This window comes from Chionomys nivalis, chromosome 16 (genome assembly GCF_950005125.1).
Source record: "Chionomys nivalis chromosome 16, mChiNiv1.1, whole genome shotgun sequence".
Taxonomy (NCBI): domain Eukaryota; kingdom Metazoa; phylum Chordata; class Mammalia; order Rodentia; family Cricetidae; genus Chionomys; species Chionomys nivalis.
Window position 1 is genome coordinate 51231503 of NC_080101.1, and position 24560 is coordinate 51256062.

General features: G+C 39.8%; 1 protein-coding gene across 6 annotated transcripts in view; it reads right to left on the reverse strand.

Annotated features, from left to right (window-relative positions):
• Positions 1-24560, reverse strand: part of Eya1 (EYA transcriptional coactivator and phosphatase 1) — a 141008-nt gene that overhangs the window by 44933 nt on the left and 71515 nt on the right. For all 6 annotated transcript variants that reach the window (XM_057790683.1, XM_057790682.1, XM_057790679.1 and 3 more), the window contains 2 exons: positions 16450-16589; positions 14378-14461 (listed from right to left, as the gene is read on the reverse strand). In XM_057790683.1, the coding sequence (XP_057646666.1) occupies positions 14378-14461; positions 16450-16589 (224 nt within the window). The remainder of the gene's footprint in view (positions 1-14377; positions 14462-16449; positions 16590-24560) is intronic.

The window sequence follows — 24560 nt, forward strand, 5'->3', positions numbered from 1 at the left end:
TGCACGGAAGTTGCCCTGTCAAGTACAGAGACACCTCACACTAGCAGCTTTGCTCAAGGGAGATTAGCAAAAGGGCGGGCAGACAACTTGCAAGGGTTTGCCTACACAATTCGAGTAGCCAGAATTACAACACATTTTATTTTCCTATCACACTAAATATTATTTTAATACCATTATATTTTCAAACATGCCTGATGTAAATAAAATGCGAGACATTTAATAAGTTAGTCTTGGCTCAATGACTTATTTTGGAAAATTCAGAAGGAGAAACAAAACAAACAAACTCTCCACATTCTTGGACCAAAAGTGAGACATGGAAATCAACATGCCTTTGGCTTAATTTCACGTTTCTTGAAATATGTCTATTCTTGCAATAACAGATTCCAGGGTTGCAGTTATGAAAAATTTAGTAATATCTCATTTTAAGGAAAACTTCTTACCAAATGTTTCCATCTCTCCACGTGGCCATCTGAGGCATTGGCTGCTGCTGTCTACTCTCTTCTCAGTGTGTCTGAAGGACTACTCTCCTTCACACCACTTGTGAGAAAGTTAGAGCTCTTCCCTCTTTTCAAAGTAATATCTCATTCTAAGAAAAATTAATTATCAAAAGTTTCCATGGCCCCATTTGACCATCATGGGCACTCACCCCCACTGGCTACTCTCTTGCCATTTCTCCTCTTCTGATGTTAAGGACACCATCAATCTTTCTGGGCATCCTCTTAGAATCTGATCACCCATCATTTGGTACTTATCCCTGGGACTCTGGTCTCATCTATTCTACAGTCAATTTAGGTCACTGTGAGACTTAAAGACCCTCTTGGTCCCAACCATAAAAGATTTGAGATGTTGACTCTAGGATCAAAAATCTATCAGCTATTGTTCACTTCCCCTGGGATGACCATAAAGCATCTGAAACTCAACATATGTCAAGTCAAGTTCATCATATTCTCTCAAACGTGATGCATCTCTTTTACTCAAGAGTAGCACCCTACCATCCTCAAATTGTGGCATTTTAATAAACAGCCTCTCCATCCCTACAACAAGCCAAACACAGCATCCTGACACTTCCTTGTCTTTCCATCTTTCTTACGCTTTTCTACTTCTTTGCTTTGTGGTTTTCAGCTGTGTCTATTGCTGGGGTCTATCTCCTAAGTTACTCTTCTCCTACTTCTTTTATCAAATATCCAAACTTTATATTCAAAACAAAAGACCAATACATATCTCATTTTTATTTTCTTCTCCAATGTGTGCCCTGTTTGTGACTTCTGCCACAAAACACTTTCTTCAGAAGATAACTAGAGAGAGGACTAACACCTACTATAGTTTGGCTATATGTATTTGCTATAATGGATATAGTTAATCTTTCCTGTTAATATAACTTAAATATATCAATTCAAATACTATAAATTCAAATACACAAAAGCATCTGAATTTGAGTGTATCATGTATTTAGATATATCTAATTATCTCATAATAATAACACAAGTGAACCTGCTAAAAAATTTGACCATATGTCAGAGGCAAAGGATCTGCCTGCCATCAAGGATCTGTCCCCAGAGTTCTCCCACATTATTATTTGTCTTCTGACCTATCTGTGTGCTCACAATTATGCTGAACATGTTCCCCCAGGCTAGATTCAGCATCCCTATTTGTTTTTCCCCACTAGGCTCTGCAATAAGTAATGTGGGAATAGAACCATTTTATTTGCCAATTAAATTTAAAAACACAGGTGAAGTTCTAGACCACTGTCTGCCAAAGTGTAAGCAACTGAGGCCACTTCTACTACCATTGTTATTTCTATGGCTAATATTAATAGCCACAGCTGTATGGTAGTCCAACCCCAGACTCAAGGCCCTGGCTACAAGAGATACATCAATATTTTACATTCAATCAGGATGTGAAGTCCAGGTTTTTCGGAAGTAATAGATGTCCTAGGAAAGTCATCCTCTGAATTTCACTAGACATATGGAATAATTTCTATAGTTTGGATCTTGAGAGCTCTTTGTGGTCATATGATAACAACTTGATCCATAGTGAAAGTATGCTGGAAGAGAGATGGTAGAACCTTCATGAGGTTAGCCTCACTGGGAGGTTCTCAAGTCATGTGGGTCATGTATTCAAAGTAGTTAGTGTGACCCTTTCTTTAGTTTCTCAACCATATGAAGACTGGCTTAGCTTTGTCAAATTTCTCTACCATGATGCATTGCCCTATCCAAAACAACCATGCTAATCATTCTTGGGTAACTGCTTCCAAAACCACAAGCCTTGTTACTGTGTTAGATAGCTGAGAAACATGGTCACCCACCAGTGCTAAAGTTAATGTTCAGGGAATCATGAGTTCAATTTTATTGTAGTTATTATAACAAGGCATTTTTACAAATTTTCTAAACAACTTTTCAATTTTTCTTAGACTATGATGTTTTTAAGAGCCTAGTCAATAGAGCGCTGGTTTTGGTGGAAGCTAAGATGAGAACATTTAGCATAACTACTCATAGGTGGAACTGCCATGGATTCTCCCGAAATATGCCAGCCAAACTTGAGGGCACTCCAGTGTTTTTTATCAGCATAAAGATGACGTAATTCCAGGATTTTGGCAATGGTGTTCAATACCCTGAAGATCTAAGAACTTTGGAGGAGAAGTTGTGCCAATGAAATCTAGAAGAATTCATCGATAAAAAAAAAAAAAAAAACGAAGAAGTATATACATACATGTTGATACAAGTCTAAAAACAGTTCTTGAAGAAGATTAAGAGAGGGTAATATTAAGTAATAGAAAGTGGCAGTGGGCAAAAGGACACATGGGAAGCAAAAGGGGAAAAGTATTGGGGTGCTATGGAAGGAGCAGGGGTAACAGGGGGAAGTAGTGGGAAGGTAATCACAACACATTTGATTGAAAATATCACAAGACTATCTAACGCAGCATGTGATGACTGAGAAAAATCAATTTTAGAAGAAAGTAACAACAATAAAATGTTTGCTTGCATAGCCAAGTAGCATGTTTCCTTTGTAGTAGTTTTATATAACTCTTAGTTGACTCTACTTTTCCCTAGGCTTATTAACAAATGGCTGGTAGCGGCATATGACTACAACAATAATTGAGGGACTTTCAATGTAGAACCCTTAAAATTTTTTGAACAGTTTCAAAACAATTCTTTCTTTGTAGATTATTCGTAATGCATGATTCTTGGTGGTAGGATCTAAATATAAATTTGTAGAGTCTCTTTAAGAATACCAACATAATCTGGGTGGTGGTGGCGAACGCCTTTAATTTCAGCACTTGGGAGGCAGAGGCAGGAGGATCTCTGTGAGTTTGAGGCAGCCTGGTCTACAAGAGCAAGTTCCAGGACAGGCTCCAAAGCTTCAGAGAAACCTCTTCTTGAAAAACAAACAAACAACAACAACAACAACAAAAGAATACCAACATAATACCAAAATATGCACAAAAAATAACGAGAGTAAGAAATGGAATCTTCTAGAGTCAGCCCAGGGCATTTGTATCAAGAATATACTGTCCTGATAACTCAATAGAAAGCACATGTGATTTGGATTGGGCCACTTCATCAAAGAGTATGAGTTTAAGATCTTTGGGCAATTATTCAAAAACATAAAGCATATATATCCACCCTACAAATAGCAATTTTAGTTGCTGCAGCCAACTGAGCACATATAAAGTTATCCCATTCCCCAACTCTTCCAGGAACATTAATGATCTCCTCTATTGTGAACAGTCTCTTCCTGATCAGGATTAGCATATAAATGGACTTAAATCTTTGCTGGACACTTGGTCTCATGTTGAGACTTGTAATAAAACTACCTCCAGAGAAATGACTGTGGTCAGGCTCACTACTATAGATCACGGATTAGAACTTCCTGAGGAGATACCAGGTTTCAAGCATACTTAAAGATTAGGCACAATTGTTGATAAATAATTATCATTGGGAAGACATAAAGTAATATGGCCCCTATGAGTCCATGAGAGTGGCCAGTTATTAAACGGGGTTATTAAAAGTTATTAAAAAGCCAAGTAGTGGTGGCTCATGCCTCCCAGCACTCGGGAGGCAGAAGCAGACAGATCTCTGTAAGTTTGAAGCCAGTCTGGTCTAACAAGAGCTAGTTCCAGGATAGGCTCCAAAGCTACAGAGAATCCCTGTCTTGAAAAACAAAACCAAAACAAAACAAAAAAGAGTTATTAAAACAGCTAAGTAAGAATATCCCATAATTGACTGTTGGTAGAGTTTGTCCAAGCCAAAAATTGACCTCAACACAACAACCAGAAATGTGCATTTTTTTTTCCTGGAGGGATAAACTGAAACCAATGGGACTGAAATCCTAAAGAAAGAAGAAAGGAAGGAAATGAAAGAAGGGAGGAGGGAGGGAAGGGAGGGAAGGGGAAAGAGGATAGGAAAAATGCAATAAGTCAAATCTGACTAAGCTTCTAATTCTAGTTAGCAGTTTGTAGAAATGCATGGGGTAAGGAACATATCCCACAGAGACGGAATCAAGAAATCATAAGCCTAGAAGACGGCTGATCAGGTTATTTCAACAGAAGAAATCATGATTTTAAAAAGAAAAAATTTAAAAAAGGATTTAATAAGAACATCCAGATCGAAAAACAAGAGAAATTGAATAAACTGCAGAAATAAATGAATAAAAAACATTGAACAAAGATTCTGCAAACTAAGGGTAGAAGAGAAGGACCAAAACTTAGTGTTAAAACACCTCATGTCCACAGCTGATATTACACTCAATGGTTAATATCTAGGAACACTGTAGGATCAACATGAAGGCAAGGACACTGTTTTGGCCACACCCTTGTAATACAGTAGTGGAAGGCCTGGGCAGAGTGATTCAACAAGGACAAATGACAAACACCAGAATTATAAAGAAAGAGGTAAAAAGACCTGTTTTCAGTGACTTTGTTATATGGGTAGAATAGCCCAAACAGTCTGAAAAATGCAATAAATAATAAAAGTCAGCATAGTTTCAAGATTCACAACTTACAGGAAAATCAGCCGCGTTTCTATACGCTAATATTCAATGTGGGGCAGAAATTAAGAAAACAATTTTATTTACAATGACTACTATAAAAGTAATCAAGTAGCTATGAAGAAACCAACAGAGAAAACACTCAACACTTGTAGAGCATAACCTGAAAATTATTATTAAAAGAAAAAAGTTAAGTAAAAAATATAGAAATACATAGAAAGATATCCCATGTTCATAGATATAAGATCAATATCAAGATGTTAATGTAAAGTGAATGTACTCCCTAACAATCATAATTTTTGTAGAAATAAAAACAAATCACCCGAAAATGTAGAAGGACCCTTAAGGGAAGTAACTTCAGTAGTCAAAAAAAAAAAAAAAAATCTTAAAAATAACAACAAAGTTAGCAACCTTACACTTTTAAATTTTAGAATTTACTGTAAAGCCACAGCAAAGAAAGCAATGTATTTTCTAAATAAGTGGAATTCAACACTAGCAGAATAGAAAAGACCAGAAATAAATACCTACATACATAGTGAATTTATTTGTGGCAGGGGTGTTAAGTCCATTCAGTAGTCTTTTTCTATGCTTGGATAGCCACGTGCAATAGAACACAGTTAGGTCTTTACCTTAACACATACACAGACTCTAACTCAAAATAAATCAAAGACCTAAATGTAAGAGCTAAATTCTAAGTCATTCAGAAGAAAGCCTTAGAGTTGCTGAATATGGCAATGATTTCTTGATGTGACACCAAACAGGCAGCAAAAGAAAACAGACAGACTCAGCATCCTTAAAATTAAAACCTTATATGCATCCAAGAGCACAGTCAACTGAATTGAAAAGGCAATCCATGAAATGGGAGAAAGAAACATAGAATTCATATACCTGGTTCCATCCAGAGCCAACTGGACCATCCTGTCAGATCACAGTTCACACCACACATCCCAACACACTGTAGAACAATCAGAGCGCCTCTGGAGGGCTCACTCCCTTCCTGGCTCTCTTTTCCACTAGTCTTTGATTAGTTGGTGTGCTCACTGCTGGAGCTGTCTACCGGGGAAGCACACTCACCAGGCACAGTACAGTAAATAACTGACAAAACCATGGCCTTTCTGCTGCTGGAGACAGGAAAGCTGCACACTGAACACAGCCGTTACAAACAGCCAAGGTGAGAAGAATGTAATGCCCCTCACCAGCCAGCTTCAGGTGACATGACACCCCATTTTCAGAGGTAAACACAAACCCCCACAGAACTGAGGCTGCTTCAGAAAATTGTTATTCATTTTCTCAAAAAAAAAAAAAAATCAACTCTTGGCTCAGTGTTTGGTGCCCCTCGAGACTCAACCAAAGACAGAAACTTGAAGGAAACTCTGTTTTGCTTTTTGGCTTTTACAAGTGGGATCCTGAATGTTTCTGTGGATAGAAGCAAAATATCTTTTCTCCTTTGTTTACAAAGCTTAAATTTAGATATTTCTCTGGCAAACAATCTCTATATGGAACTGCATTTTAAAAGGTACACTCCAAGATTTTTAGGATTGATTTAATAAACAAAGCCAAATATCTCAATTGATTCATCCAAAAGTCATTTCAGTTTTATTATAAAGATCTTTATTACATTTATTATAAGGAATTAATTATCTTTAGATAGCACCAAAACATGGATAAACAGTTTTCATTGCTTGGGTAGCCTGAAAAGTTGTTCAAGTTTTGATGAACCTCTGGCTACAAACCAGGTTTAATTAAAGACCAGAACAACACCAAATAAATGATAAGTTAATTACATAAAATCTAAACCAAAAATACCCCGAGTTTTGTTTTTCACATTATTATCATGTTTCCATTTTAAATGTACAAGTATGTTTTAAACGCATGAATGATGTCAACTGTATAACTTATTCCTATATGAATATCCTACTATTCCTTCAGATCACGTCTATGCCAATTCCTAACAACTGATGTGTTGCTTTGGACCACAAAATTAAGCATATCACACTATTTAATTTGCTATTTATTCATCGTAGGTTAAAATGAGCTTCTATAAGACAGTTCAACTCCTGCAGACTCCACGCGGGTACTCTGGCTATGGACTCATATCTTGAATTCATGCAAGTGAGTCTAAGGCTATTAAACGCTATCTGTACTGGTTTTACGTGGGCAGCAAAGCTGCATAGGCAGCAATTACTGATGGGCCCAGTGAGGCATGAGGCAAACAATGCAAGCAGGTTTATGAGGATTTGTTGCTCAATGTGAAAAATCTTGCTAAGTATGTTCAAATCAAGCTCAGATCTTTGGGGAATATCAATCAAATGAAAGAAAAAAATGTGTTTAAGCCCCTTAAACAATCCCTTATTTAGAATGCTTATATTACATCCACAAACAGGGCCTGGCTGTCATTTAAAAATTCCCCCTATTCAGGAGCTTTTGTTTTGGAAGAAAAAGAGGCTGAAGAACAGGAATGGGCACTTTCCATCCCAAAGTGATTTATTTTTAAGGCTCCATGCTAGTTGTTCACGGGGCAAAGATTGGGGATAAGCTTTGCAAATTGCTCACTTATCTGAGAAGAGAGAGGAATGTTGTGAAATGCTATTTCACTTACAAAACACTATAAAAGTGTTACTCAAGTACGGTGTGCTATTTCTAAGACTCAAGTCCCCCACTGAAGTCGCTCTTTCTTCCTGAGTGGCACCCAGGGTGTGATGGCTTTGTCTGGAGTGGGAAGACCCTCTCATGGGGGCAGCTAGGGTAAAAGGCTATGCTGGGAGTGTTGAATGTGGTTCTGTTTTCCGTTAGGAAATAATCCATGAGAGGTTGTACACTTTTGAAAATCAAATCATGGTTGAAATATTGCTTGATTGAGTTGAACACAGAAGATCTAACCCCATGATGTTGCTAATCAGGTCATTTTCCTGGCCCCAGCCTGTGTTCATTTTCTCCTTACTTAAAATATGCCCTTTCAGCATCATGGAAATAATACCCTACTAGAGAATTAAGAGAAAGACCTTCACCTTGGCAAAGATTAATTTCAGTTGTGGAGAAAACCCATTGAATCCCAAACATGGGAAAATTGCCAAGACGTGGTATAAAGAGGAAGGGAAAAGAAGAACACTGGTGTGAACCTAGCCAATTGGCCTCCATAGTCGGGCCCACGAGATGCCAAGGGCAAGACTCACCACTAAATCCAATCAAAGGACCCATCAAGATCTCATTTGTGAACACTCACCTATCTATTTCTCCTTTCTAGTGTTACAACCACTGTTTAGATCTTAATTTCTCCCTACCTTAAGCAGTGTGCCATGATTTTTTTTTCCTATTGCATTAATCTCAGTTGTACATTTCCATCGTATCAGTATAGTGTGCAGTATTGCTCATGGTATCTCTGCTCATAGTGTAAGATCCTGCCACTAAATTATACCGACAGCTCATCTTTGATGGCAACGGGCCAATTTAAAGACTCTGTTATATTCCTGGTATTGCCTGGTAATAAATGGACTTCCCTAGATAGATAATTTTCCCTGTCAAATTTCTTCATTGATAAATGAAGAAAGCAACTGGATAAGAAATACGAAAGAAGCTGGATGAAGTTGTACCAGTTTCGTGATCATATCGACACATTTTCTGCTGTTCCCTTTCTCCAGGGCTGATCCTCCATGATTTATAGATATACTTTCTTTTCTCTCTATATTTTTGTTGTTCTAATAAAATATACATGTCCATCCATCCTATCCACTGGACCCCTAAAAAGGAAGTAAGATCTCGGACATGAAGTGCCCATCTGGAAGCTTTGCATTGCTCTCCAGTGATCTCGAGGATTGCTTTCATATTTCAGATGGGATGGTTAAGGGGGCAGAGTGACTGCAATTAAAGGAGTTTTTCTGAAAAGCTTCAGGGAAAGGGAGGTGGCTGGTGCTGGCAGAAGTGGACAATGGTGGGGAAGTTGTAGGACTTCTGCTCATTAGTCACCTTCCATTTCATAGTATTTAACAATAAAAGCAAGGCTATGTATACTGATGACGGTAGCCAGTTCGTGAGTCCCTGTCTACGTTAGTTTTGCCTACAGTTCTGAGTTTGGAGGAAATTGCTGGTAGATAAAGGGAGAGTGACTTCAGGACAAGGCTGAAGACAAAGGCAGAGGAGGCTCATTCAGCTTAGCATGTCTTTGATGTTCAAGGAAATGATGTTTTTCATTCATGTATGTTGAGGTTTTATATTCTATGTCATCACACAACATCCAGAGGCTGTATTTGGAGCCAGGCAATATCTGCTCATTTTAATCCAATTTCCCATTTAACATAAAAATATAAATAATAGCAGAACATTTTCCTATGATGTATTCATCTCCTTCTAGCTACCCAGAGAGAGAGAGAGTTGGTGGTCTCTGCTAGTGTGACTAGAGCACCCATTGGATGTGGAAATGATTTTTAGGTTCACTCATTGGTCAGAGTTACGAATTACTGCTGGGACTGCTACCCAGTCGCTAAGCGTATGGTCTCTTTCCTTCTGTGTACAGTGAGAGCCGTCACAGCAGAGCTGGGCCTACTCTAGCCCTGTCCACAGTGCATCACTCACACAGCTTTTCTTTCCTCCCTGTTGACTGATTGCTGACGATGACAACAATTCCAGAAATCTCTATACACTGAACTCTGCATCCCAACACTTAAACAAAGCCAGGAATATACACTTAACGGTGTGCTAACTAAGATATATCATGGAGCTGGGATGTGGCACAGTTGCTAGGATTCTTGATAAAAATACAAGAGGCCATGGGTTGGGTCCCCATCATTGTCCACAACTCAGAAGGAGGAGGCAGATGGTTCAGAGGTTTAAGGTCATCTTCAACCACACAGTCAGTATGAGGCCATGTTTCAGAGACAAAGATTGAATTGTGTTTGTGCCATTACATAGTAAGCCTATTTGTTAAATGACATTGCATCTTCTCTAATGAATTTGCTGGCCTGACTTTCCCTAGGATCCCAAATTCATATAGCTGCTGCTCACATGGCTTGATTGCACAGTTAGCCAAAGTGCTGCCATTATCCCCGTACCCCGAATACAGAATGAAGAGGAATCAGTCCAAAGTTCAGAGCAGAGGATAAAGTGGGGGCCACCTTTCTCTTTAGGGGCAGAAAATAAATATTTTAAACTTATATAATCTCTGACACATTTTAAAGGTTTTGATTTTAAAAATAATTCTTTACAAAAATAAATAAGCCTTTTTGCTTAAAGAGCTTTCCAAGTAGAATATATTTGACCTACAGAGTAGGGTCTGTCGGACTCTGGTCTAGATGTTGAAAACCTGTGAGACACGGTAATTGTGTGAAACTCAGATTCTGAATGAACAGACCTGGCTTTCTTGGAGCATGGCCATGGTTGTTTCTGTACCATCCCTGGTAGTATCAGAGCAGAGCACAGTAGTTATGACACGGTCATGGCTCTGTTCTAACTTCAAAGTAGAGATAACACTCGTCAGTAACCAGACCCTTTTGGGAGTTTAGTATTGTCCTCTCAAACCAAAGAAGGAACATCTATTATCACTGGCCAACTAAACTATCCAGAAGAAATGGTCTAGAAAAACTGTTCTCCCACTCCAAGTACCAAATGACCACACCCACTAGAGAGGCTCAGACAGTATAATGCCATAGTGATATCCAAGTCTCTTAGAACCTGGCCATATTCTACAAAAAAATACTCCAGGGGCATCTATAAGTTCAGCAGGAGGCATGTTTTACTTACTATTGGATTTTGCCATCAATAAGACACAGTTGAACTCAAGCTTTTGAATTCAAGCTTTAATATAAGTATTGGAGCAATCCTACAAGCCAAGCAGTTGGCTCTGCAGATGAGCACTTGACTCTCAATCATAATAAATAACCTGCCCCGGGTCAAGAGCTTGGGACAGAGACAGAGATACCGGAATTTAAATCTCTAATTTCCATCACACCATAGGACATGCCACATACTGTCAGTTCGTGAGATTGAAACCACTGCTTGCATCCTTGCCAGGCACGATTCAGGAATTTTGTTGTTTCTGACAGTTCAGTCAAAGGGTTTGTTGCTATTGCTGTAGTTGCTGTGTTGTTTTGTTGACAATCAAATCTCATCTACACTCAAATATATATACTTATTAAATAACTTAATCCAGATATAATATTCTGTTTTAAATATTTCTATGTGTGATTCACAAATCCTGTCAATTCCTAATCTATAAATTAACCCTCGTAACAAGCACTTGGGAGGTGGAAACAAGAAGATCAAGGTGTTTAAGGTACCCCCTTGGATACATAGTGTCAGGTCAACCTAGGCTACATAAGACTCTATTTCAAACAACAACAATGAAACCAAGCTAACAAATGCACAAACAAGGAAAGCAACGAAAACAAACAGCCTATGGCCTAGCAAGGGAGCTTCATAGTGTTATTGTTGAACTCAATAGGTACCAGAAAGTTCAAAGTTTGACCAGGGCTCAGAGTTAAACCCACTAAGCTTTGTCATCTTCTCCTGTTTTAAGTGTTTATGCTTTTTTTTTTCATAAAGCAATGAATGAGTTGTAATACTCTTCAGATCCACACGAGTCAAAATTCCAGGATAGAGGGCTACTAAGCAACAAGGAAAAGGAAGCATGAAAGGGATCAGGCACTTGGGTAAAGACACTTCCAGAAATTTCTCATGAGCAAGCACCCTGCTTGAGTCATCATTGATATAATAGTAAGTAGAATACTGTTAAGTTTGGGGTTTATAATTCAGTACTGAAAATTGGATTACATTGTCTGTTTTAAGGAGAACATTCTACGGGGGCGCGGGGAAAGATCTCATTTTTCTTTAGTGAAATTCAGGAATTTGGATATAGTTTGGAAACAGATTTTTAAAATGCATTAAACAAAAGCAGCTAGAATAGAGATTACTAGAAACATCCTAATGACGCTAACACCACAGACTGTACTTCCTGCTAATATGTTCTTTCTCTCCTTGGCCTTAGCTAGGTTGTATAGAACACCCTTTTCTCTTTTTTTGACCCCACCACCTTTGTTACAAAACAACACTTCCGTATAATACCCAGAATGCCTTCTTCCCACAGCTAGGATTACACAGAAGGTGGGATATTCTCAGTCCTTTGGAGGGGGTTATATATTGCTATAACATGCCCTAATTTTGCATTATATCTACCAGATCCTGTATCCCCTTATTAAATGACCCACTCATTGAGTTGCCTAAGCTACTGTGACTAAGCTACTTCTCAAGTATCTGGTTGCCATAGAGACAGAACAGCTACCACATTGTCAGGCATTCATTTCTTTCTATGCATGTAGAGGAAGGCGGAGCCACATACTTCCCTGACAATGGTCAAGAGCATAAGTAAATCTGCACTCCGAAAAGAGGCATATTGCCACAAAGCTACTTTCAGACTCTGGGGGAACAAAAGAGTTGAAAGCCATTGCAGGCTGCTTGGTTATGCTCGTTGTTTAGAAGAATTCTGAACAAACCTCATATTTTTCAAGGATTGATTATCTAATTTGAGAACAACTTCTACCCAATTCTGATGCCCCCTAATACAGGTACTATGAAGTAAGTTCTCTCGCACAGCTCTGGCTGCTTCTCAAGAGCCTTAGCAGTATCTCTGTCTCCAGGCAAAGACAACAGGCTGGTCATAGCATCCAGCACAAAGAAGATGCCGGGTAAATGGTTGGGAGGAAATCAGACAAGGGTCTGAGGTACTTCTGGTCCGAAGCTTTGCAATGCTTATGTTAAAGCTGGTATCCCAGTTCTGCCCTGTTCTCCCAGAACACTGGCTTTATCTGCCAACTGCCTTCTTCTAAGTTGGCACTGTTGGTGGCTCTGAGAATAGTGGTCAGTTTCTCCGGCATCAGTGTGGCCCTTGGTGGCAACTTCTAAAGGCTCGTGCTTTGCTTTGTGGTTTCCAAATGCTGTCCATGGAAACAGCTGCTTATCCCAGCCCTTCTCCATGGGTTCCAGAAACCACCTGCTTTCTTCGTTAGGAGTAAAGTATCAGAGCAAGATGTGATTCAGTTAAGATGATTGTCAAGGCCCTACTAACTACTTGGAGGTTATAATCAGCTTTTGTGTTCTAGACTTTTTTAAACTAGAGACTGATATAATAATAACACAAATACAAAAATAAACACCACAAACAATAACCCGACTAGAATTTACTGAATCCTTCCTGTGTGTTCACTGCCTAGTAGAGGCTTTAAAATTTTTTGAACTGCTGGATTCTTTGACATAATTTTAGATGTCTTCTCACAGAGAAGTTATTTAACAATAAGATAGGATATCTGGTACTTCATATCTATCACTGATTATGAACTCAAATGATGGGATGTCCAGATCTTAGAAGAACGTGTGTGCACATGTGTATGCCTGAGCACTCTAAGACTTTTAGTGATTAGATCTATAGTTAACAGTTAGGGAACTTGGACTATGAAGCTTAAAGTACAATTTTGCCTCCAGACTTATATCAATATCAGGTGTTAAATGTATATTTATTGATATAAGTATCTGCTGAAAAATGAATATGTGGTTATATTTATAAAATATAAGATGAAAGCTTAATTCCTTTTACAGTGTCAGTTTTGATGTTGATAATCCTCTTGCTTCATTATTTTTTGAATTCATTTTCTTGGAATCCAAACTATTCTTAGTTTCAAGGACCGAAGCCTCTATTTCTTTAGCCATTAAAAATTAAGAAAAGTATACACAGGATAATTTTAGAAAATATTCATGTCCAGTTCAAATAACATGGTTTTGCATGGGTAAAGTCTTTTAAAACCAACAAGAAAACATACTGCAAACAATTTCTAAGGTTTTAGGAAACCCAAGAACCAGTCCACTAATAGGAGGTAATCTGTGATATTATTCCTTACCCACTTACCAAAAGAAATACCATCCTATGCACATTGAACAACTGTAATACATGTGTATTAATACTACTGTCATGCAGGAGCTTACTATCACATACTATTTATATTAATTTAGCCCCAACAGCAAGAGGGCACATAAAAGTATCCATAGTAGATGTTTTAAAAGCAAAATACTAACCCTGCTAATCATTGCAGACAACGGCAAGCGACACTGGCCCCACTCAATGTTTTAAGAATAAAGGACAGGGCCAGCAGAAAAAGCACAACCAAAAGTTCTTATACTCTTACATATTTTCAATATCATCCCATCACTTTTCTCACTGGAAAAATCTGAAATAAGCATGTTCTTTCCCCCCACTTATGCGTTTTGTCTTTTGGGTGTATTTGGCCACACTGATATATCATGCTACGTTTTGCATCTTAAATGTAAACACCATCCACCAGAAAAAAGTTAACAAGGAAATGCTAGCACATTAGCACTCCTGCAACCCAAAGCTGGTGCTTGCCGTACTCACCCTCCCGTATCGGTTGGCGTAGGAGCCCGTGAGCAAGGAATGGAAAACAATGATCGTCTCATCCAAGTCCCAGATGAACACTCTCTAAAAGGAAGAACTGAGTCAGTGCACCTTCGCTCTGCTTGGGAACAGCTGTCAGTTAATTTTGACATGGCATTGTCATTTTTAAATGACATAACAAAGAAAAATCAGAACTTAAGCTTTTTTCAAACACAGCTCTTCTTAAGGGTATCACCCAGCTTTTCAGATCTCATCTCGAATGAGACACAAGAGGACAAGTGTTTTCATAAAGTCAGTATAAACATACAGAGAGACAGAACGCATGCCTTTTCTATCCTGTAGTCATAGCTCCACTCAATTCACAGGAGACGAGCAATGAGTTGAAACTAGTCTGCTTATAAATTTTGAGGGAAGGCTCTGAAATCGAAAGTCATCCAAAAGGAGACCTTACCTCAGAAGATGAGAAGAATTATTAAAATGAACTCTTATGTTTTACTCTAACTGAGTTAAATATTAAACATTTCACACATCAGTTGAAGCTTTACCTAGTTCAGTCACCTTATGTTAGTGGCTAGGCAGTCGTCAGAAGGACAGGTTGTGTGCCTGACTCTCAGCATATATGAGTTCTGCATCCAGCAAAGGAGATACTTAGAAAAGCGAACTGAGTCTAAACTGAACATGCTTATACTTGGTATTCTGTAAATGGTCCAAGATAAAAGCACCGTATTTAATTTGCATTTTATTGGTATTATAAGCAGTCTAGACATGGTTTACACTACTGGGGAACGTGAGATACTGCTCAGTGGTAGAGAGCTTGCCTCGCATGCATCAGGCCTCGGCTTCAGCTCCCAAAATGTATGAGAAACAGCAGAGAGACTGCACAGGGCATGCGCAAACAGCTTGTTGCAATATGGGTGACTTGCACTTGTCGACTTGGGTATCAGCAAGAGAGTCCTTGAGTCTGTGCCCTGTGGACACTGAGGGGAGACTGTATATTTTCATCAGGTGTTTTCAATTTTCAAAATTAAGCAGGCACCTCACAATACCCTTAGAAACTGGGGATGGGTATTTTGAACTGGATTTGGAGTTCATTTCAAACAGTTCTCTGAGATACTCCACATCTCCCTAGCTTGCTTCTCTCCTGTTCCTCCTCACGCCAGCACACATTCATGTATATAGACACTGCTGGAAAATGTTCATCTTTTCAGCCAAAATAATCAGGTTTTCCACCATCATATTTTTACTTTGGCAAAAAGTTAGAAACTTAATTGCAATGGCTTCAAGGCAGTGTAATCTGCCACCCTGTCGGTTCCTGCTTAATCCTCTTGCTTTTGAACTGCATCAAAACATGTCTCAGTAGCTGATTACCCTTTCAGTTTAGAACATTCCAGACTTCCCTTTCTCAATGTACACAGATGTGTCTTTAGTTTCAAAGTGGAACTTCCTAAGCTTTTTTTTAGGATGGCACTGAATTGAAATGGGAGTTATACACAGTTGTACGGTACAGATTTGTGCAAGCAAAACTGTAAAGTTTGTTTAGGTTTGTGTTTTGTTCTCTGTGAGACAAGAGTGCCACGTAGCCTAGGCCAGCTTCAGATTCACCATGAGCCAAGAATGGCTTTGAACTTTTGATTCTTCTACCCCTACCATCCATGTTCTGGGAATAAGGGGATAATGTGCCCACATCTGGCTACTCTATTTTTTGAGAAAGAAAGAGGTGTTGTATTGTATAGACACTATGAAAAAAATAAAGGAATAAACAATTACATAAGGCCAGGAAGACACTCAATGGTATAGCACTTATGCAGGTTGTTTGAGGTTTTGCGTTCCACCCCTTGGATTGCAGAACAATAGCAGAAATAGCTACTAGCAAATTGCTGCATAGACTAGGAAAACTAGGAATGATAAGCAGGTAATAAGAAAGAGAGAAAAAATGTTTCACTGTGTTAATATGAAAAGCGGCGATGACCAAAGTGTTGGGCTGTTTGCTGATGGTCACAGGTCGATTCTGTTGACCCATTAATGAGCTATGTGCCCCCTCGCTCCTTATTTGAGTATGGGCAATGACATACCTCAAGATCAGAATCCGGGGGAGGGGAGGGGTTATTGTTTCTCCTGCCTCGGCCACGTGACTTCCCATCTGACCCTCGACGCAGTCGATCAGAATCTGAATCTTTAATGGGTGTTGAAGGGCTGTGGATCGTACTGTACTCTGTAAGAACAGAAGGAGGAGGTTCAAGTCCCATCTCCACGGTGCCAAGAACAGCCCTGTTTTCATTCACAGGAAGCTTAAAGCGCAAAGCACATTATGTTCTACTTGCATTAGTAAATAGCTCAGGAGATATGAGAACCCAAGACTTGTTTTCAAAGTACAGTGTGGTCAAGAACCACTTATCTTTAACTAAGGGTGTGAGACAGCAGGCTGTATTGCATTGCCTCTATTTTCCTGGGTCCCTGTAATGAGCTGGTATTCCTTCCCCAGGGGTCTCTACTTCTCCTTCCCCAATGGTCTTCACTGCTCCTTCCCCCCTGGTCTCCACTCTCCCTTCCCCCCTGCTCTCCACTCCCCTTTCTCAATGGTCTCCACTGCTCCTTCAGCCCTGGTCTCCACTCTCCTTCCCCCCCGCCCCGCTCTCCACTGTCCTTTCCCAATGGTCTCCACTGCTCCTTCTCAATGTTCTGTACCACTTCTCTCTAATTCCATAAATGGCCCCTGGCCACCCGGGGAGCCTGACATTTGTTTCAGCAATGGCTCCCAGCTACAAACAGGATTCTGGTTCATGGACAGAGATGAAAAGACAACCATCCCCAGGGCAGGGAAATCTGAGTCACAGGATAGATTTTTTCCCCCCAAATTTAAAATCACCATTTTCTTTTTCATTTTATGTGAGAGTAAGAATGTGACTTGATAAGGGGGCAGATTTTAGACAAAGCCCACCTTGGTCTAGCACCCACCTCGGTTCTTCTTGTGTCTTAATCTCTTTGAAGCAAACATCTAACACCAGGCATAACATTACAATTACTCATCTGGCAAACTCAAAGAAACCACTGGAAAAATTACATAGAAACCACAAAATAAAGAAAAACTCCAAAAAGGCTGGAAGGAAGAGTTGAACAGTTCTGGACTCCGAGGAAGCTTTTTATCCTGTGTCCAGAATGAACAAAAACCATTCACTCCCACCTCTTATTCTGTTCCCTAGTCCCATCAGATTATCCCTACTCTACCCAAGTTTCAGATGGCCCTGGATGGCTCAACCCACAATGCTCTGAGCCACATTCCTTTACTAGATAAGGATGTGGATCCCTATTTAATATGAACAAGTCTTCTTCACTGTGATCTTGCTGCTCAGACATTACCAGACAGAAACTATGAAGGGCAATTGAAGGCCTGGCAGCCTTTACGAACACATCCTCAACCGTAACTCTACCTCATCCTCCATCCTATCTCCACCTCATCCTCCATCCTATCTCCACCTCATCCTCCATCCTATCTCCACCTCATCCTCTGTTCTATCTCCACCTCATCCTCCATCCTATCTCCACCTCATCCTCTGTTCTATCTCTACCTCATCCTCTGTCCTATGTCCACCTCATCCTCTGCCCCACTCCACCTCATCCTCCATCCTATCTCCACCTCATCCTCTGTTCTATCTCCACCTCACCCTCCATCCTATCTCCACCTCATCCTCCATCCCTACTCTATTATATTCTCAGTCCTAACTCTATAGCCATCAGGTCCTCTGAGATCAAACATGGGTATCACCATTGCTTCTAACCTGACAGCTGCTGTTCTGCAGCTGTGTGGAGGGTCCACGGCAGCAGACCTTCACAGGTCCTTTCCATTCCCACTCTCTTCCATCTGCTCTGCCCTTCTTGTTAAACCTTAACAACTCAGCAGACTCCCAGACCTCAGGGGAGGGACTTGAATTTTCTCTTCCAACACAAGCAAAATGGTAAATATCCTTAGATGAACTGGCCATGGGACTCTCACACCCAGAAATCACCATAATAAAATCCAAGCCAGTTACTTACTTGTTTTCATCAGAAAGCCCACGGCAACCCCACTCAACAGATCCACCTGTTTAGTTGCTAGGGTTCTTTTTTTTTTTTTTTTTTTTTTTTAGCTAACTCATTTCAAAGAAATGTTGGACTCAAACATAAAGAAGCAAATTATGTCATTTTTCAGGAAAATTAATGAATCTGGAGATTATCAGGTCATGAGAACTAATCTAGACTCTGAACAAGAAACTTTGCATGCTTTCTGTCATATGGAAAACTCAGATTGAAAGCATGTGACATGAAAGCACAAAGGGGACTACTCACTGTCAGGACAGGGACAATGAGGAAGGAGGAAGAACAATCGCATGTATAAATGTATACATACATATACATATAGTTAATATGTACTCAATTATCCTCTAAGTCAACCTTAACATTCATTCTTTTATTGTAAGGGTAGACTGGCAAGGCATCTGTACCCTCTCTTTAAGGCATTCTAAGCAAACACTTCTTTTCTGTATTTTATAGAGAATAATGGGCTTCAAATGACGATATTTTCAGTGGTCAAACTGGTTCAAAATTGTACTTTTGAAAAAAATGTCTTATCCTTGCATTTTAAGAACCATTACACAATGTGTGGCGTCTGCGTGGCCCTCACCTAGAATCCGACACTTGGCCCTCTCTGCCATGGCTTCAACATGGTGCATTCATTTTGGAGATTTGGTCTCAGATGCACTCTGCTATCTAAGTCCTTCACTGTAAGATCTACCACAAGCTGGGAGCTTTCCCCAGCTTTGGAAAGAGCATATCTGAGAAGAGTTAAAGCTATCTAGAGAGTATCATGTCAAATGGTGACCTCTGTATGAATTTCCAGATTGTTTTATTTTGTCTACAAAATATCTAACATGTTTTATCACCATAGATTTTGTTACTGTCCCCTACTTTATCTTTTTAGTATATATTTGTCTTTAAAATACAGATTGAAATTCAAAAACTAGTACCATCATTTTTAGAAATAAACTCTAGTTAAATATAGTTTATTGAGCTCATTGAGTAAAACAAGAAAGAATTATGTAAAGTTGTTTCCTGGTAGAGAAAAAATTATTTTAAAAGACTAACAATATGACATCCTCAAATATTAAAATAGATATTTTCACAACACAGAAACCTTTCTTTATTAGGAGGGAGGATGACATTAAAACTGATGCAAGTTAATTTTATAAAAATCTCTTCCTTTGTGTTCTCTGGGGTGGAATTAAATGCTTCTAACTGTAAACCAGCTTTACTGATTCTAACGTCTTCTTACTCTGACTTGTGCAAAACAACTCAGCTAATTTAATCTTCTAATCCACCCACTGCTCATGTTTCTCTAAACCCTCTCCAATTGTTTGGCTTTGACCCACACTGAGATGTGGGTGTGAAAATATTCCAAAGAATGCTCACTTCCTTTAAGAAACACTGGTTCCACTTGGGGTCTGCAGGCCTAGCTGCAGCGGTAAGGAACCACAATGCACAGTTGCACTGACCAATACTCTGCTTTTAAGGGCAGAAAATTCATTGACTCCTAAGCACACACAAGGGGATAAAATCAAAGGGAAAGGTTATGGCTCAGGAAAGGTAGAATTCCAAAGGCTATGAAGGACAGCCACTTAACTCTGATCAGGACAGAGGTACCAGTAAGGAAATAACGGAAATGAGCTCCAGGAAGCAGCATTGCAGGGTTAAGAACAGAAAAATAAATAAAACAAACAAACCCAGTATGATCTGGGTCTACAGAGGGCTTAACAAAAAAGCTGGGTAACAAGGGAAGAATTCCACCAACAAGGGGAAGCTTTTGCTCTTGGATGGCAGGATGCTGAAGACAAGTTAAACCCAAGAGCAGGAGACAATGAAAGAACAGGTAATTCAGTAGTTCACAAGAGGGAGGAGCGTGTGGTCTGGACACAGGTGGTGCCATGAGGGCAGTGGCCGATCTGAGTCACCATCAGAAGGCGCAATCAGTAACTAAGTGGATGCAGAAAAAGTTAAGGATGACACTCATGCTTGTGATTTGCCAGCTGTGTAAACGAGAATACTGAGGATGAAATTCGATTGAGGAAGAAGGGATGGCAGCGAAGAGGGAAACCCTTAAGGGTCTCTCTGGAAATAACAAGTTTGGAGAGACTGCAGGCATCCATATAATGTCCAGTAAGGCTACTAGAGTTCAGGAGAGAAGTGTAAACAGCGTTTAGGCTCAAAAATTGACGCCAACTTAAAGAAAGGAATGTAAAGAAATGCGGCACATGTGGAAAAGATGGGTGAAGACCGGTGGTGGGGTGGTGAAAAGAGAAATGAGGGGACCAGAAAGGGAGGAGCTTGTGAGGAGGACGGTGCTCAAGAAGCTTGGACCAGCTAAGAGCCAAGAAGATAAAAACTGTAGCCCACAGTAAAGCAAACTTAGAGTAAGAGATATTGAGTAAATGTGGTAATAATATAGACTTGAGATGGTAGAAAATTAAACCGGAGTCAAGAATCCTACCGTCACTGGTAGCTCCACACTCCGTTCCGAGCTCTGCGGTCTTACCTCACCTGTCTTCCACAGTCTTCACCAACTCATCTTAAATTTCTTGATTAAAATTGCCTTTAGCAATTCCATGTATATGTAGTATGCTATGTTTATTTCCACTCCTTCTCTTTTCTTACTTCTCTCCTACCCAAGTAATCCCCCACTCCCGATAGATCTCTCTTCCACATTCCTGTCTCTCTCTCTCTCTCTCTCTCTCTTTTTTTTTTTTTTTTGGTTTTGGGACCCACTGATTTTAACAAGGACTTCCAGTGTAGCACACTGGAAGTCCTTGTTAAAATATAAAATTATATTAAATATATTATATATATATATAATATCATATATATATGAATGGGTGAGTTTCAAGTTTAGCCCTTTCTTTACTATGATGATGCAGGTTACGCCACTATTTCTACCAGGTAGTCAAATCACATGAAGGAAGGGGCTCATCTATTTTAAGAGCTTATTTGAAAGCTAATGCTCACCTATGTCATGATAATATCAAAAAGTAATATAGGACCATTAGAATTCTACATTTGCCAGTACTGCTGAAACTTTCCATTAATTCTTCAACATTAGAAAGAAAAACAGGAGGCCTAGAACTTAGAAGAGTCCAGTCTGGCCAGTAATTTCTACTTGAACTTTAGGGATGTGATTTCCAGTTTTTCCAAATCTTAGTCTCCTGCCTTACCAAACTGAGGACACAGCCTGGATTGTTGAGTTTTAAAGTTCCCTTATCTTTGGATGCACAGTGGCCAAACTTTCCTAACAGTAGGCTCTTGGTCTGCCTTGGAAGAGTGTAGTCAGCATACAAATAAAAGAGTCTCCTGGGGAGCGTGCAGCCTTCCAGTTTATTTCCTGCTACATTCTGGCCAAATACCTCATGCCTTCCTCAACTTGCCATCTGTTGCTTATACACAGTGCCAAATCATTTTCAAAAGGCTTATATAAATTTAAATCAAGTTAGTTTTATCATAATCCTATTCATGCACACAGGCTTCCTTTTTTTAAAGAAGGCATTACTATTTGGGCACCATGCCCAATTAAGATACATTTTTAATTTGCATATCTTGGAAGCATTTGTAAATATTTGTTTAAGAATTCTTTTCTTCCATGAACTGTACAAACCCACTTCACAAACATCCTTTTATTGATTAACACAACACTCCTTTTCATATTTGAAGACATTCTTCCAGGTCTGAGATTTCCTTAAAGGATGGCTTCCTTCACGGAGGTCTACTCTTATATGGTATCTTGCTGCCCAGTGGGAAGGCCTGGCTGGCTCCCTGGCGATTTAGGGATAAGTGTTCATATTAATTCTACAAAAGCAGGGGATCTCTGCTCTAACTTGACACCCTGGGGACTGGATATGCCAATAGTTGCTGTAAAAGTGGAACTGTGGGCTCCCGAAGGCTTCTGTATTCAGGGAGGATGGAAGCCCCTCATTCTTGCTCATTTCTGGTCTGAGCGAAGTAAAAGGTTACTTGCTAAGCAGAACACAGTGACGACTTAAGGAAGCTCTTGAGAAGGTACAATGACACTGGGCTGTCATTGTGTGTCCACAGTCCTGTGATCTCTGCCAGACCCTAAATCTGTTTGCTAAGATGAGACACGGGATGAAGTGAAGAATTTTATGTAAAATCCTTAGGAAGACTTTCTGAAATCAGGGAACACGGGGCATGGTTATTGGTAATTGTGTTGTAGCTAACATGGGGCTTAGATTACAAGAACTTAATATACCACTTTCCTAAACCACGCCTTGAAAATTATCATATCATTGAAAATGAAGTAGGTTCTAGAAAGCAATTGACACAGAGGTAATCTTGAACTTCAAGACTCTCAAAATCAACTTAACTACATGCAAAAACACCATCTAAACAGATGATAACCAAGTTCATGAGGAAGACCAAAAGAAAGAAGGCCGGAGCTGTGAACTCTAATTTATAGGAAAACACATCATAGATCGGTAGGTTCTTCCCACAGAGATGAAGATGAAACTGAACAGAAGAATCATATTAGGTTTTTGGACACGTTTCTGCTTAAATTTAACATTGTTCTGTGGAGAGAGTTCAATTAAATTACCGTAATAGTATTGCATCTGATTTCAGGGATGGGCCAGCAAAACTTACCAAAGACAAAAATTATCCAGAAAATTTTCTCAATAATCATAAAATTAGCCCCTGGGACAGCCAAATATGGGCCACCGTCAGGCATGGACACTACCAGTTATTTCCATGGCACTAGAACAAAATCTCTAATGCAATCAACTTGGTAAAGGAGAAGGTTAATTTGACTCATAAGGTGTTTCCACCCACAAGCCTTGGTCCTGTTGTTTTATACTTGTGGCAGTCTGTGTGCTAGAACCATGTGACGGTAGAGACCTATTTACCTAAAGGTGACTGGGACACAGAGAAGAAAGAGTTTAGGACCAGAGACTACGATCCCCATCAAGAAGACATCCCCAGTGTCCCAGCTGTCTTCCACTAGACTCTTTCCCCGACCGACAACCAAACCAAGTCTCCAGTATGTGGCCCTCTAAGAGACAGTTCATCCAAATTACAGCAAGAACCAATTTTTCCACTAAATTTAATTTTGATATTCATTCTTTCCCCCACCCTCTTTTCTTAATGTTTTAAACAGGGGTTAGTAAAGTCTTCCTTTAAAGAGTCAGAAGGCAGACATCTCCGCTTCCTCAACACTTCCTGCCTTTAACAGCTGCTCTCACCGTCTCCATCACGGCAGTTAATGGAGAAGATCACCAACACCAATGGGGCAGGGAAAGGCTCCAGACAGCCAGCTTTCAAGTGAGTTTCTGTTCTCGTGTCTCCAAGAGTAGCCAGGTCCACACTCACTCCATGCATAGTGCCTCTGGTTCAATATGGATACACACTATTCTCGAGCCTTACCCCATTGTTTGTCATCAACCGTGTCTTGGGCACAAGCACAGATGGGGCATACCAGTGCACCCAGGTCATGAGTGAATTGTTGCTGAGAAAAGAAAAATTCCAGGACAAGTGTCCTGTTCGCTCTGTTAGGAAAGTAGAAAGCCTGGGTGAAGAGACAGCTGGGGAAAGAACCTATAGGGCTTCTCACACTAAGAGCTTTTCTCTGACTTCCAAAGACCTTTCACTGTTGAATCTGACAGACACCCCTCTCTAGACATTACATGAAAGAGTCAAACTCTCCTATAAGGTGTGTGAGGGGGACAGCTATCTGGATTCGTGCTCTATGGCCAGAGCAGCCAAAATCGAAACCCAACGCTTCCATCACTTTTAAGACCCCCACTCTTAAAAAATGTTAGCAGTGGCCTACAGTCCATACTTGAATTCTCTTGTGACTCAGTACCACAGAGCCAGATGCTCACATAGAGCACAAATGCATATACACCCATTTCACTAGGTCCCCTCCTTTTTCCAATTAATGAAAGTGGAACAATGTTGAAATACTTCTTTGAAAGGGCCCTAATATAAAATTCTTTTGTAAAAAGGATATTGGAAAGCCAAGTGTAAAGCAGCTGTCCTAACTGCAGCTCTTGGAATTCGGGGAATGGAAAGAAACGGTTTCCCGTGTCGTTCTTGTGTCTGGGAGTGCTTCCTGGGGACTGAACTCAGAGCCTCGTGTATGCCAAAAATATGCTTT